General features: G+C 37.2%; 1 protein-coding gene and 1 long non-coding RNA gene across 3 annotated transcripts in view; both read left to right on the forward strand.

The window, feature by feature from the left end:
- The window catches only part of acvr2bb (activin A receptor type 2Bb), a 40,667-nt gene extending 35,421 nt beyond the window's left edge, over window positions 1-5,246 (forward strand). The window contains exon 11 of the mRNA XM_087241486.1: window positions 177-5,246. Within this exon, the coding sequence (XP_087097612.1) occupies window positions 177-380 (204 nt within the window). The 3' untranslated portion in view covers window positions 381-5,246. The remainder of the gene's footprint in view (window positions 1-176) is intronic.
- An 11,232-nt stretch (window positions 5,247-16,478) lies between these two features.
- The window catches only part of LOC141378974 (uncharacterized), an 87,526-nt gene continuing 87,066 nt past the window's right edge, over window positions 16,479-16,938 (forward strand). For both annotated transcript variants that reach the window (XR_015479065.1, XR_015479064.1), the window contains exon 1: window positions 16,479-16,669. This is a non-coding gene — a long non-coding RNA (uncharacterized LOC141378974). The remainder of the gene's footprint in view (window positions 16,670-16,938) is intronic.

Here is a 16,938-nt window from a genome sequence, read left to right on the forward strand (position 1 = left end):
AACTAAAAACATGATGCTTGCTGTAAACTAGGCTACATTATTTGAGCATTTGTTATGACATTGATCTGTTGTGATCCAGCTTTTCTTTCCTTTTTTAATATTAAAATTTCAGAGGAGGGCTAATCATTTTGACTTCAACTGCATGTTTTTTTTTGTGTGTGTGTGTCTCTGTTCAGGGTTTAAGCCAGTTGTGCGAGACCATCGAGGAGTGCTGGGACCACGACGCTGAAGCTCGACTATCAGCGGGCTGCGTGGAGGAGCGAATCTCCACCATCTCCAAGTCCAACAACACCCTCAACACATCTACCTCCGAGTGCCTGCTCTCCATGCTGACGTCCCACAGCGACACAGACCTGCCGCCCAAAGACTCCAGCACCTGAAAATGTGAACCTCGCTGCTAACCAATCGGATCTCATCTCGCATCCTCCTCTCAACCAATCAGCTTCACCAGCACATCTCGTCTACTGTACTCAAAAACACACACACGACAAAACCTCAAAAACGAAAACCGCGAGAAGACTCTCAGAGAGGGCATTCAGGGGATCGCTTTGACTGCTGGGATTATGAGCACACGTTACCTCATCAGTTTTAACGCCATGTTTTGTTTTTAATGTTGTTCTTTACGTTGCCTTCACTCCATGAATACCTCCATCTGAATGAAACTACGCGAGGATCTGATGACTGTTACACAAACGCAACCCTTCCAAGAGCACACAAACACACAAGGTCCTCTTTGTACTCAGTGAAATTTTAGCGTCGTCCTGGAAAAAATGGATGTTTTTTTTATTTTTTTTATTTTGATGTGTTGTCGTCTGGAAGATGAAGGCAGCGGGACTGTTACGATTCGAGTTGCCTTTCGGATTGTCGGGATGTCGTTTTTTTTTTTTGTTTTATTTTAAATGTAGCATCCACACACAGTATGTTGAAGTATGTGAAGTGCCATCGGCGTGTGTTGGCGACAAGAGCCGCAGGCGAAGGATCAGCGCCGCGGCCGCTGGCAGGTCTTGTTTCAGTCTCTGCGAAGTGTTCAGGCGCATCAGGAAAGTGTGTGATGTTTATCCACTACAGTACTCAGGTAAACTCTGTGCATGTGATTGTGTGAGCGCTCACTATTAGAGCAATAGTTCTCAGCAGTACGGTGAATATCAGCTGGAAAACCCTAGGTCGTAGCTCATCTTAAAGTCAAAATTGTATTAAAGTGAAGCAAACTTCTTTTTTGCATAGCAGCTCTAATTTAGATAAAAAATTAAGGTGTTGTTCACTAAAATTTATATTTACATACCCTCAAGTGGAAACCATGAGTTTCTTTCTTCTGTAGAACATAAAGGAGGGCATTTGAAGAAACTGAAAACGTGTAACCATTGACTTCCATAGTAGGAAAAACAAATACTATTGAAGTCAATCATTAGATGGTTCCAGCATTCCTCAACATTTCTTTTTTTGTAAATATTGATTAAAGAAAGTCAAACCGGTTTGAAGGGTGAGTAAATTTTAAGTTTTGGGTGAACTATCCCTTTAAAGCAGTGTTTCTCGACAACGTTCTTCCACCAACACTGCATGTTTTGGATGTGTTCTTTGTCTGTCACACCCATCACAGGTCTTTCAGTCTCTGCTAATGAGCTGATGATCTGAATCAGGCGTGTTTGGTGAAGGAGACATGGAAGATGTGCAGAGCTGGTGGTCTTTCATGAATGTGGTTGAGAAACACTGCTTTAAAGCAAGCCTTTTTCAAATTGTCATTACCGTAATGCAAAACAAGTGCTTTAATTATAAACTTAGTTACAAATTTACAAATTATTAAATATGTATTTTTCCATAATGATCAAGCAACAATTTCTCCACCAAATTAGCGTTAGCACTTTGTAAAACTTCGTCCCAACTTTATGTTTTGTAAATGGCTGCTTTAAATTTAAACGCTGATCACAAAAGTATCTTAAATATATATCCGGTGAGTTAAAATGTTGCAGTTTTGGAGAAAATTAAGCTCTTTCTCACATTAGCATTGCCACAGTGAGAAAAGTCCTACAACGAATTAATTTTTGTTCGAAATGTAAGTTTTATTTTTGCATTATGGTAATGAGAACAATACGCTGAAACATCTAAAAAAATATCATATTTTAAAACGTTACAAAAATATCTTAAATTAGGCTTCATTCTCTTATAAAAATGATTGTCTTGTTGCTGAATTAATTTTGTCGCTATTAAGCAATCATTTTCACGCTCAGATTATCATTACCGCAATGTGATAAATGACATGAAAAGTTTGTGTTTACAGATTTAAATAAACGATGTGCAACAAAATATAACTTTAAATAAAACAACCATTTTTATCCCCAATTTATAATTACAATAATTCTAAATCAAACCTTAAAATAAATTACATTTCTACAATTTAAACCGTTTTCTATGCTTTACAGTAATAACAATGTGCTGAAATGCCATGAAATGTAAAAACAAAACATTATAATGGCCCTAAAATAGGCTTTGTTCTTCATGGAATATTTCATTTAGCATAAAGGTTTGTTTGGCTTGTTTCAGAAATAATTTGGTAATAATAAGCAGTCATTTTTATCATCAAATTATCATTACCGCAAAAAACAGTGCTTTTTTAATAGCAGATTAAAATAAATTATGTACAACAAAAACTTATTTCAAATAAAGCAAACATTTTCATCCTTAAATGATCATTACCGTAATGCCTAAAATAAATCTACAGTTTTGTTTTTACAGTTGTTTTTTTTCATGCTTTACAGAAACAGAAATTGTGCTGAAATGTAATTAAATGTATACAAAAAATATTTTTCTTTAAATCTGTTAAAAGGATCATTTCCTCAATGTGAAAAACCAATGCTGCAATGCTCCTTTTTTAATAGCAGATTTAAATAAAATTTTGTACAACAAAAACTCATTCCAAATAAACCAACCATTTTCATCCCCAATTTGTCATGACAATAATTCTACAGTAATTAAGCAGTTATTTTTGTTGCAAAATAATCATTAACGCAATGTAAAAAAACCAGTGCTGCAATGATTTTATTATTAAAATGGCAGATCTAAGTAAATTATTTACAACAAAAACAAATTTTAACTAAAGCAAGCATTTTCATCCTTATATACACACACACACGCATACATATACACACACACACACACACACACACACACATATATATATAAATAAAGTTTATTTAGCAAGAAATGTAATTTGGCATATAATAAAGGTTTTAAATTGGCTTGGCAATGAAATAATTTGGTAACAATGAATCATTACCGCAATGTAAAAAAACGAATGTTGCAATGATCATTTTTTAACAGTAGATTGAAATAAATTATGTGCAACAAAAACTTTCAAATAAAGCAAACCTTTTTATCCTCAAACTATCATTACCGTAATGCCTAAAAAATCTACACTTTTGTTTTTACAGTTTTAATATTTTTGTTCTTAATAGAAATAGTGCTGAAATGAAATTAAATATATATATATATATAAAATGTAAACAAAAATGTAATTTAACAAAGTAAAGGTTTTAATTTGACTTGTCAATGAAATAATTTGATCAAATGATCATTACCGCAATGTGAAAAAAACAGTGCTGTAATAATCATTTTATCAATAGCAATATACAATTAATTCAACCATTTTCATCCCCAGTTTGTCGTTACAATAATTCTACATTAATTAAGCAGTCATGTTCATTAGAACATTATCATTACCGCAATGTAGGGTTGTCACGATACTGAAAATCGGCTTCAGTGTCCTTGTATCTGTGGTTACACTCGGTGGTGAGTTTGGTGGCCTTCACGGCCAATCACAGTCATTTCTAATGAGCACATGAACACAATGGCAAATCAAGATTGTTTATAAACGCACTCAAAAGTGCTCAAATGGAAAAATTTTAAATTTCAGTATCGACTGGTACCGATTTCCAGTATCGTGACAACCCTACCGCTATGTGAAATACTACTGTTGCAATTAAAAGCATATTGAAATAAATTATGTACATCAAAAACTCATTTCAAGCAAACATTTTCATCCTCAAATTATCATTACCGTAATGCCTAAAATAAATAGTTTAGTTTTTACAGTTTAAATAGTTTTGTTAAATTCGTTGCAATTATGAAAGCAAATGTCCTGAAATCTGCACATTTAAAAAAAAAGTTTTGCCTTTTGATTTTTGAGCTGAAATACGACCCCGGGCGTTCCTCGATCATTCACCCTCATCTCAACGGTGGTGATTTCTCCGAGCTCGCCTGTTTCACGCAATAACTCCACCATTGAAGAAGACTGAATGTCCGTAGTGCTGTTAATCTGCCCACCCGTCTCGGTGGTGTTCAGAAACGGGCAGCTTTTATCAGACCCCATTGCTCAGCGTAAAACAAACACGATCACTGAACCTCAACCTTCATGCGCTCAGTGATTTAGATATACCTCAGATATTGTGACATTTTTATATTCTATATATAAAAATATAAAGTATTTTATTCTGTTTTGTGGTAGCAATATTATTTAATATGCGGCTGCTTTTCTGTGATTTGAGGAGATTTTCTCGTCTCTTGTGTTTTGTTTTGTTTTAACAGAAGGTGCTCTGAATTTGCCAGGTGCTCGATGCATTTCTTAAAGTCTCCAGCTTTGAGTCAAGCATCCGCAGGTTAAATGGCTTCTGTTCTCTGAGGAAATGCAAACTTCTTTCTCCTTTTGTGTTTTCTTTTGTTTGTTTGTTTGTGTGGTACATGTATCTTCCTCCCTCGTCTCCATCTTAAGTGTTTTAAGTTGGATTTCTCTCTTATCAAATCAGGGATTTGAAATATAATTAAAGTATTGCAGTGCAAGTTGTGCAAATTTAGTTTAAGCCAAACTTTGTATCCTCTATCAGGTGTTGATATGTGTGATGTGCGTGTGTGTGTGTGTGTATATAAATATAATAACCTCATCGGATCTGCTAACTGATGTAGTTTGAGCCTCTTTTACTCTGTATTTTTCTCTATGGTTCGCAAGAAGTGTTTATATTTTAGGACTACCTGAGTAGATTTCCCATGACCCTTTGCCGGCTTGAAGTGGGCTGGATTGTCATTGATGAAATGTTGGAGATCTGTTGATGTTTTTTTTATTATTATTATTTTTATTTTATTTTTACTGCTGCTAATGTAGTAAATGTATGTTGTGTTGCCCCTGTTTGGGTCATTTCAGATTCTGCTGCCATGTTCAGTATTTTGTTGAATTAAACATTACTCATGTTTATCACTTACATGTTTGTCTTACTCGAAGTAGAAGCTGTTGTAGAGACTGTTTACACTACCTGACAAAAGTCTTGTCGCCTTTCCAAGTTTTAGGAACAACAAATAATAACTTGACTTCTAGTTGATCATTTGGTATAGGAAGTGGCTTATATGAAAGGTAAAGGCCTCTAGATTTTGCTTATTTTACCAAAATAAAATATGATCATGCCTTTATTTTTATTGATTGAATTAGGACAGTAAGGTCTGACTTTGCTCAGACAAAAGTCTTGTCACTTAACAGAAATAATGTCCAGTATAGAATATAAAGTCATGCTGCAATGGAGAAAGAATGCATATTGTGTATGACTCCATCATGAGCTTGGAGGACTGCATCCACACATCTCTGCAATGAATCAAATCACTTATTAATAAAGTCATCTGGAATGGCAAAGAAAGCATTCTTGCAGGACTCCCAGAGCTCGTCAAGATTTGTATTCATCTCCAATGCCTCCTCCTCCATCTCACCCCAGACATGCTCAATAATGTTCATCTCTGGTGACTGGGCTGGCCAATCCTGGAGCACATTGACCTTGTTTGCTTTCAGGAACTTTGATGTGGAGGCTGAAGTATGATAAGAGGCGCTATCCTGCTGAAGAATTTGCCCTCTCCTGTGGTTTTTAATGTAATGGGCAGCACAAATGTCTTGATACCTCAGGCTGTTGATGTTGCCATCCACTCTGCAGACCTCTCGCACACCCCCGTACTGTATGTAACCCCAAACCATGATTTTTCCTTCACCAAACTTGACTAATTTTCCTGAAAATTAAAAATGAAAAATCGTGGGTCCATGCGGGTTCCAGTATGACTTCTGCAGCATTTGTGATGATTGGGATGCAGTTCAACAGATGATTCATCAGGAAAATCTACCTTCTGACACTTTTCCAAATGATCAACTAGAAGTTAAGTTATTGTTGTTCTTAAAACTAGGATAGGCAACAAGACTTTTTTCAGGTAGTGTAGATAGTCTAAATTATACATGTGTCCAGGGACACCCTTTGCAATGGTTATATTTATTATCCTGACTGTTACAAATTCTGCGAATGAACAACTTTTAAAATTCAGTCCAGGGAAGTATGGAGTGCCTTATGGATCAGTTTTAGGCCCTCTGCTATTCACAATATACATGCTACTCCTGGGATAATTTGGTAGAAGACAAAGTGTCAGCTTTCACTGCTATGCAGATGATACTCGGTTATATATTTCAACAACACCTGATGAGACATCTGAACTGTCTAAGCCAGGGGTGCCCAAACTCAGTCCTGGAGGGCCGGTGTCCTGCATATTTTAGTTCCAACCAGCTTCCAACCCAATTAGACACACCTGGACTAGCTAATCAGGCTCTTTCTAGGTATACTAAAACTTTCAGGCAGGTGTGTTAAAGGAAGTTGGAGCTAAACTATGCAGGACACCGGCCTTCCAGGACCGAGTTTGGACACAACTGGTCTAAACTACCTGAATGTATTAAAGATGTTAAAGACTACACATAGACATCACCTTTTTGGTAGGACTATATGCAGGGGTGATAGCGTTCCGGCACCACGCCGGATTTCCGGCGTACTGTGGCTGCGGGTAGGGTTGTGACGGTGAGGAAATTTCCCCACCGGTTAATCGACATGTGACAACACCGGTAATACCGGTATCACCGTGGGAGTGAGCATTTTTTCATTTCCTCTTTTTTTCTGCTTTCAAATAGCTTATAAATGCGTGCGTATAATACTTTCACTTTCAGTTTTGCGGGAGTTGCCAATTCGGTGTCAATTGTTTGAATGGACGGAAAGGAAACTACAAAAAAAATCCCTGTTATTAAACAAAACATAACTTTTATTTACATAACGAATAAAACACAACACTGCTACAGGCTGAAAAAACTGTGTAAGTTGGAACCATACAAATAACAACCATAAACGCCTTGTTATATATTATGAGCTTAGTCCTTATGAACAATCCGTTTATAAAATACATTATTAACGAATTTAGGCTATTGAAGAATAAACCGAATATGAAATATGATCCTTGCATAATGATCACAAACAAGCGAGCACTCATTTTATATTTAAACTATATGAAAAAAATTAAGAATTGGAACATTATGTAAAAAATCAAAGGGCAGGCTAAATAAAAGCGCCTCGTCAGAGCTAAACATCACCGCACATGTGTCAGTTTACAGCTTCTGGAAAGATCAGACAACCTATACAGATCACACAATCTCAATAAACAACATGTAGGCCTAAATGTATAAATATTTCGATAAGTATTGTTATGGAATATTTATAACTAAATGATCTTGCTTTTTGGTTTTATCGATACAGCTTTGATCTCTCTTACAAGCGGCAGTTACAGGCGCAGCATAAGGGCGTCTCACACTGTCAGTGGCGGAATACACACAGCACTGCCAAGACGTTTTATTTTTATTTTATTTGTTGCAGATTTGCGCGTTGTTCCTTTTAAAAAAAACTTTTATTTTTTAATTCTCTCAAGTTTAATGTTGTCTATCGAGTAACTGTCGAGTCCCTCGGATTGGAGTTCAGTGCGCATTAAGACTATTGACCAACCGCCCTGTAAGTTTAAACAGTACAGGTCCACAGCTCTGGTGTGGTATGAATTACACGTTTTAAATGACAGCGAGACATGCTACGTTTAGTTTTTATTGTAAAATATACATTATAACCCAGTACACGGTAAAATAATATGTTTTGAATGGTTTGTCTATTGACGGCGTATAGCCGTTAATTAAATATGCTGAGCATATTTTCATTAAAATTAAAACACATTAATACAAATTAGCCACCCTTTAATTTTTTTTCGTTTACGTATATTTTTATCAAACGAAAAATGCTATGAATTGTTAATTTTAGTTTTCATTTTATTAGAATTAATAGGCCAATAATTTATAGGCTAAACAACTCATATCTTTGGCTCCAATTGCGTTTTTACAGATATCCTACCAATAGACTTTTTTTTGGCTCAAAGACATTTATGCCTATTAATTTCAGAGGTGCATTTTGACAGATTTCGTAAAGGCTTCAGCTATTCTACCTGTCAGCTGCACCTGCCTAAGTTTTGCAACTTGACTTGTGTTGTGGCTCGATGTCTGAATGAGAGAGAGAGAGAGAGAGAGAGAGAGAGAGAGAGAGAGAGAGAGAGAGAGAGAGAGAGAGAGAGAGAGAGAGAAATCAGTCCTCAGATTCGATGTGTGGCCGCACATCTCAGTTACTTTATTGCAATTTTTAATATTGGCTCATAAATAAACTTTTCATATATTAAAAGCCGAAATATTGCCAGACAGAAGAAGCAACTTTCGGTTTTTGAAGAGAGCGGCCTCAGTTATAAAACATGTGCGCACACACAGGATTCCATCTTTTTGGCCTAGACATTATGGATTTTTTTGACATTAAACACATAATCAAGTAGAAATAAGAACAGCTGAACTTCGGAAAAAGTCCTCACGGTTGCCGATGTTTCTCTGCAGTTGGATTGTCAAAGGCGCGGCATTGCTAAATCGTTTTAATAAAAAAAAGATATTTATTATTAAACATTGTGAGATGATGGTCGCGTGATTTTTTTTTTAAATGAGAGTATGCGTTGCGTATTTATGGCCATTGATCTATCCGCGACCCACCCATAGTTAAACATGAAGGTGCGTGTATAAATTAGTTATGTTTCCAGATACTGCCACCTTTGTCAGGCAAAGTTTGCAGATTGCCTCATTAACGTCATCAGGTTCTCTTATGCATTTGGTTTGAACCCAAAATTTTGCCAAACATGCGCTTTTGCATTGCGTTTTGACAATAAATCGTCCGCCATCCTCTTTCTGTAAATTCGACTCCTCTTTTCTCCTCACGTGGTAAATGAAATATGACGCACTGTAGCTATGTTTTGATTTTAATTATAGAGCATGCTCTCGTTTTAAGTCAATTATTTATAATTATATTTTCCATTTATTTTAAATAAATGTTTAATAAAAAAAAAATAAAAAAACGAATACTTAAAAAAAACAAATGTGGGGACGGTGTCACGGTAGAAAAGTGATGTCACCGGTGTTGCGTCTTAACACCGATATCACCGTCAACATCGTCTATCGTGGCAAGCCTAGCTGCGGGGAAAAAAAAATCAGGTTCACGGATATTGATCTGTCATTTCTCTAGATTCACAGAATTCACTCACTGCTGAAAGTGCCGGATTGGTTTTTATTAAGTGCCATTTTGTGTGCTCGTGAATCATCTTTTGAGTGTAGACTCCATGTAAATAAAAGATTAATTGTGTAATTTAGAGAGCTTTATAAATTATAACGGATCTTTGTGAGATCTCTATGAACTAAGATTAGTGACGCTTTTTAGTGATAATAAGAGGAGCGTGCTTTGCACTTTCCAGGCTATAATCCATTCAGAATTTGTATGAAACTTTCGTTTTCGGCACATATACGCTGATATGTTTTGGGAATGACATCTGCATATTTACGCTGGGTTTATTCTCGAAATAACGGTGAAGCAATAGACGGGACAAAAATATATTTCCCCCTTCTCCTTAAACAACGTAGTGTTTCAGCTATGAAATAGTTCAGTTTTGTATGTATCCTAATGGCAAAGTGTTTATATTTAGTTTCGTTTTTTATTCAGCTTATTTAGAAAAACGTTTGGAGCATTTTTTATTCGTTAAAAATAAGGTTTTTTTAACGAACAGCGCCCAGCGGAAGACCATCATTGTCTGTTTGATCAGTTTGCCTTCTCAGATCATCACGACTGGCCTAAAATAAAAGATATAAAACAGTTCAAGTATAAAACAATGGTAGCTTAAACGTTAAAGAATGTGTGCTATTAGGCGCATAGTTTGCTTATAAAAAGCTTGCAGGACATCGAGGCGTCAGAGCAATCACTTGCATTTTTTCAGTGGGAGCAATTTAAAGTTATCCGTCATTTTGCTCACAAAGTACGAGTACATCAAAAACGTTACAGCGTTTTTATAAAATAAAGAAAACCAAAATTATGCGCTTTCTGTCGTCTGGTTTTTGAACAGGAGCGCTTAACAAAATGAAGCAAAATGTATATGCCTCACAGACATAATAAATATATTTATAGAAAGCTTTAAATTATTACTTAACGAAATAAAACTAATCGAAAACAAAAAAAACTCCTTCATGTAATCCGTAAAGATGAATTTCTCTCTAAAGGCGAGTCCAAGAGGAGATTGCAAGTCAGGATCTTTGCGACACTGACTCAGAATAAGTTTATTAATAAATAATTAAGATATGTCCTTACTCTTTCCTCGACACATTCATTGTTATTTGTTTTTGCCGGTGCTTGGGGCGAGTTTTAGCTTATTGTGTGCGCTTGAACGCGGATTCACAGTAGCAGTTTTAACATGGAGTGACACGACATCTGACGTACAGATGACACTGGCACATGCCACTGAGTGTAGTGACACTTCCGGTGGCACGTCCGGTTTTCCACTGTCATGTGTCACTCGCTAGTGGCATGTGTAGTGACCTGTGTCACTCAGAGTGTCGCGCTGCATGTCACTGCAGTGACATCGACACCCGGCGAAGCTTATGACATTAATTAACACGAGCAAAACCATATTTAATCATTACGCGACTTTTAACCTAATTTATCGCGTCGCAAGTTAGTTTATTTGCTGAGCTACTCCACGATGTTTTAATTTAAACGCATTTATTTTATGTATTCGTAGTCATACTTCTGTACGTAATATAGTCATTTGACAGTACATGTCAGTCAAATTTATTGTGGCATTATATATGGGAGGGGTTACACTTATCTGTTGTACTGTATATTATTGCATCCTGGCAGTTCCTTTGTTCCCTACAATATGGATATGTTTTTAATTCATTCATTTATTTTCTTATTTAACTTATTTTCATTTTAAGGTATTTTAAATAATATCCTTTAAAAAGTTATAATAAAATGCATGTTGAAAACTCATAACATATATGCATGTAAGATAACAGGTGTCATTTGCCTAATGATTTTTAAATATTAAAGCAAAGAGACTTATAAGATTAATGTGCTTATAACGTGCTTATACTGACACCTACTGGCACATGTCACAAGATCACTGACACTGGCATGTGTCACTGACATTACTGGCATGTGTCTAAAAAGAGCCACTTGACAATAATGATGATCAGGGTTACACATAGGCTGTTAATATATTTGGGCCCAGGGGCCCACAAGTTATGTGTTAAAAGTGCGTTGCATACATAGTACCCCCACCCCTACTCACCTCAGGGGCAAGGAAAAAAAGTTCAGGCTCAGGATTTTTTTCCACTATCAGCCCTGTATTATATGTATAAATGGAAAGTTAAATGTGTTTATATACACTCGCCAGCCACTTTAGTAGGTACACCAGTCCAACTGCTTGTTAACACAAATTTCTAATCAGCCAATCACATGGCAGCAACTCAAAGCATTTAGGCATGTAGACATGATCAAGACGATCTGCTGCAGTTCAAACCGAGCATCAGAATGGGGAAAAAAAGGTGATTTAAGTGACTTTGAATCTGGCATGGTTGTTATTGCCAGACAGGCTGGTCTAAGTATTTCAGAAACTGCTGATCTACTGGGATTTTCACGCACAACCATCTCTAGGGTTTACAGAGAATGGTCCGAAAAAGAGAAAGTATCCAGTGAGTGGCAGTACTGTGGGCGCAAATGCCTTGTTGATGCCAGAGGTCAGAGGAGAATGGCCAGACTGATTCCAGCTTATAGAAAGGCAACAGTAACTCAAATAAGCACTCGCTACAACCGAGGTCTGCAGAAGAGCATCTCTGAACACACAACATGTCCAACCTTGAGGCAGATGGGCTACAGCAGCTGAAGACCACACCGGGTGCCACTCCTGTCAGCTTAGAACATGAGACTGAGGCTACAATTCACACAGGCTCACCAAAATTGGACAATAGAAGATTGGAAAAATGTTTCCTGGTCTGATGAGTCTCCATTTCTGCTGCAACATTCGGATGGTCGGATCAGAATTTGGCGTCAACAACATGAAAGCATGGATCCATCCTGCCTGGTATCAATGGTTTAGGCTGGTGGTTGTAGTGTAATGGTGTGGGGGGCATTTTCTTTGCACACTTTGGGCCCATTAGTACCAATTGAGCATCGTGTCAACGTCACAGCCTACCTGAGTATTGTTGCTGACCAAGTCCATCCCTTTATGACCACAGTGTACCCATCTTCTGATGGCTACTTTCAGCAGGATAACTCACCATGTCATAAAGCGCGAATCATCTCAGACTGGTTTCTTAAACATGACAATGAGTTCACTGTACTCAAATGGCCTCCACAGTCACCAGATCTCAATCCAATAGAGCACTTTTGGGATGTGGTGGAACGGGATATTGGAATCATGGATGTGCAGCCGACAAATCTGCAGCAACTTTGTGATGCTATCATGTCAATATGGAGCAAAATCTCAAAGGAATATTTCCAGTAGCTTGTTGAATCCGTGCCACTAAGGATTAAGGCAGTTCTGAAGGAAAAAAGGGGTCCAACCCGGTACTAGTAAGGTGTACCTATTAAAGTGTCCAGTGAGTGTATATTTGTGTATTGTCTTGTGCGTATGTTTCAAATTGTTTATTTTTGTTATATTAGTTTTTATCATTCACTCTTTTTTGTAAAATAGCTCATTTTCTAAAGTAGAATGGACAGAAGTACATAAAACTTTTAAAGAGCAAAATGAAAGATTTTGATGGCAGTTTTAGTGTATTGTTTGAATTGTAAAGTTATTTGGTGTTTATAGTTTTCTTTTACTAAAATGTCTGAAAAGACAAAACAATATCAAAGAGAATTATCTGCAGAAGATGTGACTTGACTGACTACATCAACTTATGTGAACGGGAATTGTCAATAGGCAAAAGCTTCTGCCTTGAATCTGTGAAGGTGTTTATGTGATTACGAGTGTCTGAGTTATGATGCTCACAGTGTAAATCAGCAGAGGGCAGCAGAGCTCATCTGATCTCTCTCACTCAGCTCTCAGGACAGGAAGTGACAGATGTTGACTGAAGGTTAGGAGACTCAGGACATACGGACAGACCCAAATATTTAATACCCGCTGATGTCTCTCTCGCCAGAGAGACATCTCTGTCCCTGCGAGGATCTGCCGTAACACAGCGGCAATGACAAATGACTCAAATCCTCCCAGATCACAAGACAACCTGCTCTAAATAGACCTTCTGTCTGCTTCTTTGACCTAAATGTTTTGATGTATCAATCAGAAATTATGTAAAAAGACATATATCTTTTGGCCTAGGAAAACCTTTTGATGCAGATTTAATCGTTTTGAGGGTTTCAGTTTTGGTGACATTTACATGCAAAATGATAGGAGAAGTCTTGTTTTCTGAAATACTGATTCAAATGGAGTTTATGTTAAGCAAAACAAGTAAAATCTGTGAAAACCTTGTTTTCTGTGAAAATAATCATAAATGAATTTACTATCAAAACAAGAACAAATGTCTGCCAATTTGTCTGGCAAATATGCATTTCTTTTAAAGGGCACCTAGGTTACCCCTTTTTTCAGATGTAATATAAGTCTTTTGCGTCTCTAGAATGTGTATATAAAGTTTCAGATCAAAATACCCCTCAGATTTTTCATTATACCTTTTACAAGATGCTGTCTTATACTGATTTCCAGCAGGGGGTGGTTTTGTCGTACTGCGCCTTTAAGCCGATTCTTTCCCGCCTACTGTTTCTACATGCCTCCTCCCTCAGCTGCGTCAGACAACAGACAGACTTAAAGGAAGAAGGTCTCACGTAGCGTTTGTGAGATACTACAGTAAGAACTAACCTTTACTAATCAGTATTGTGAAGTTGCATTGATGAGTCACACACAATAAGGCTAACCTCAAGTGTGGATATCTGTTATGCTAATGTACAAAATAAACCTGATTTAACTTCCACAAACCGGGATTGAAGCGTCTTCTTTTATAATTGTTCTGACACGCGGCTGTGCTGATGAAGTAAAGTTGAAGTAAAACGCTGTAATTAATTACACACATATTGTGGTTTAAAACACTTTAAACATGTGAAACTTACTCTGAATCACATTTGATGATGATTGCTGATCCTAGCGAACAGAACAGACCTTTTATTCCCGTTTGCTTTGCGTATGTCTGCCTGGTCTTGTTGACATATACACACGACTACCGGAACATGTTAATGCGCGCAGCTGTCAATCAATTCGGTGGGCGGGGGGATCGCACACCTATGTAATGGTGCGATCGATTTGAAAACAGCTCCAATTGGCCGAACCTTTTTTTTTGTAGTTAAATTGAAAAAAAAGGACTGGGTGTGTTCATATCACCCCAGTTTGACGGTCTATACACTATACCAACACACAGATCTGTCCAAACAGCTTGAAAAGTAGATTTTTTACCATAGGTGCCCTTTAAATGAAATGTGTTGCTATAACATGTACTTTCTTACCTTTTTAAGGAAAACTCCAAATTGATGACTGGGGCCGGATTAACCAATGGGCATTATGGGCACAGGCCCAGGGGCCCATGCGCACTTGGGGCCCCTGCGAGGGGGAAAAAATGCAGATTTTGGACTGTCTATTTAGGCTAAGTGCAAATAGCGCACCTTGTTGGAATAAACTAAGAGATTCACACCCATCACCGTTTATTTGACAGAGACAACATAACTAAAGAGCGGTAATTGCAACAGCGAGAGTGGCGTAGTTTGTTAAGCGCATGGCAACATGTTTTGACGTGATCGATCATGAACCCGGTTCAAATCCATTCATTCATTCATTTTCTTGTCGGCTTAGTCCCTTTATTAATCCAGGGTTGCCACAGCGGAATGAACCGCCAACTTATCCAGCAAGTTTTTACGCAGCGGATGCCCTTCCAGCCGCAACCCATCTCTGGGAAACATCCACACACACATTCACACACTACGGACAATTTAGCTTACCCAATTCACCAATTCACTCACGCGAAGGCAGGGAGAACATGCAAACTCCACACAGAAACACCAACTGAGCCAAAGTTTGAACCAGCGACCCAGCGACCTTATTGCTGTGAGGCGACAGCACAACCTACTGCGCCACTGCCTCACCTCGGTTCAAATCCAGCTTCTTTTTCCTCCACTACATATCAGATTTTGCCTACTCTTCATCACGAGGAAGACAAAAAGGAGTCATTAATAAGTAATGTATTTTTTTATTTATTGCCATGTCAGCAACCAAGGCTATTTTAATGGCAAGAACAATTCAATAATAAATAAACAATTAGGAACAACAAATGAATCGACAAGTTAAATAAGTTTTTTAGTATTAATACATGATAAGAATTCTAAAAAAAAATCTGGTGTCACTTTGCTAAAAACGTCCTTAAGAAAGTGTATTTCATAAAAAAGTCTTCTAGAGCCATTAAAAGTAGGACAGTCCAGTAAAATTTGTTTAACAGTAAGGTGAGTTTTGCAGCACAAACATTGAGTGGGGTCTTCATCTTTAAGTAAAAAGGTGTGGGTTAATCCAACACAATCTCACAGCAATTCGTAACTTTTTCATTTAGTGGCTAATTCATACGATCTAATTCGTACATTTTAGTACGTTTTGCTCATCCCCCCATGATGGTTGGGTTTAGGGGTGGGGTTAGGTGCCACACCCCTTTTTAAAATCATACATTTTTGTACGACTGAACTTGTACGAATTCGTACGAATTAGCCACTAAACTGGCAAAACGTAAAATACTTACGTTTTCTCGTGAGATCAGCATACCTGTCAATATTGGGTATTGGGTTCAATAAGAATTCCTTCATTTCCTTACTTTTTTATGCTCATTTAAGGTGAAATTAGTTGTGTTTGAAAAAAACCCCACCAAGATCGACATTTTTATATTATTATTAATGTGTGTATGTCTGTTTAAACACGCACCCAAAAGCCAGACTTTCTCTCCGCTTTAAATCGCGTGTACAGAATCCGTTTGGAAAACAACACAGAACAACACAGTACAGAACTTTTGATTAAATGTGAAAACGGCTTGCCATAGCTCCTCAAAATCTTTTCCAGTAGAAAATAAATCTCGGAGTACAACATGGTTCGGGGGAAAACATTGATTTTGATAAATTACCAAGAATAAATATGTTAGTTTATGCTGCTTGCAAATTCGGTTGATTTTTACGAACTAACACAATGAACACCATTTTGGCGCTCTTAAATATGACGTCACGTGACAAGTGGTTGTAGCGCCAAACGAAGATACTCAACAGATCACTTCCGCTTTACAACTCTAGTTACAGAACTAAATAAGCATGAACCTCACGAGATATGTTTAGAGATACCGTGCAGAGACTGCCGAAATCCCTGGTATGTCTAATGAAATTGCTCAAATCAGCATTTCAAACAGTGGAAGACGCCAGAAACAGCTTGCCAGGTAAATGTTAACTTTACCTCAAGAGTTTACCTCAGAAAAACATTCAGACGCTATTCGTATAACGTTAGTAAGACAACCACTCGTTAGCTAAGTTAGTCAGCAAGAACAAAACTCTAAAAGTTTGCTATAAATTGTATTTTTATACATGTATTTTTTCCTTAACAGTTCTTTAGTGGGCTTCGTGTAATTTTGTTGGTTTTTGAACAAAAACGTTTTTATTTTTTAAATATGATGTACTAAAAGCAGGGCCTATTGAAATGTTGTTGTAA

The sequence above is a fragment of the Danio rerio genome, chromosome 2, assembly GCF_052040795.2.
Source record: "Danio rerio strain M-AB ecotype USA chromosome 2, GRCz13ab, whole genome shotgun sequence".
NCBI lineage: Eukaryota > Metazoa > Chordata > Actinopteri > Cypriniformes > Danionidae > Danio > Danio rerio.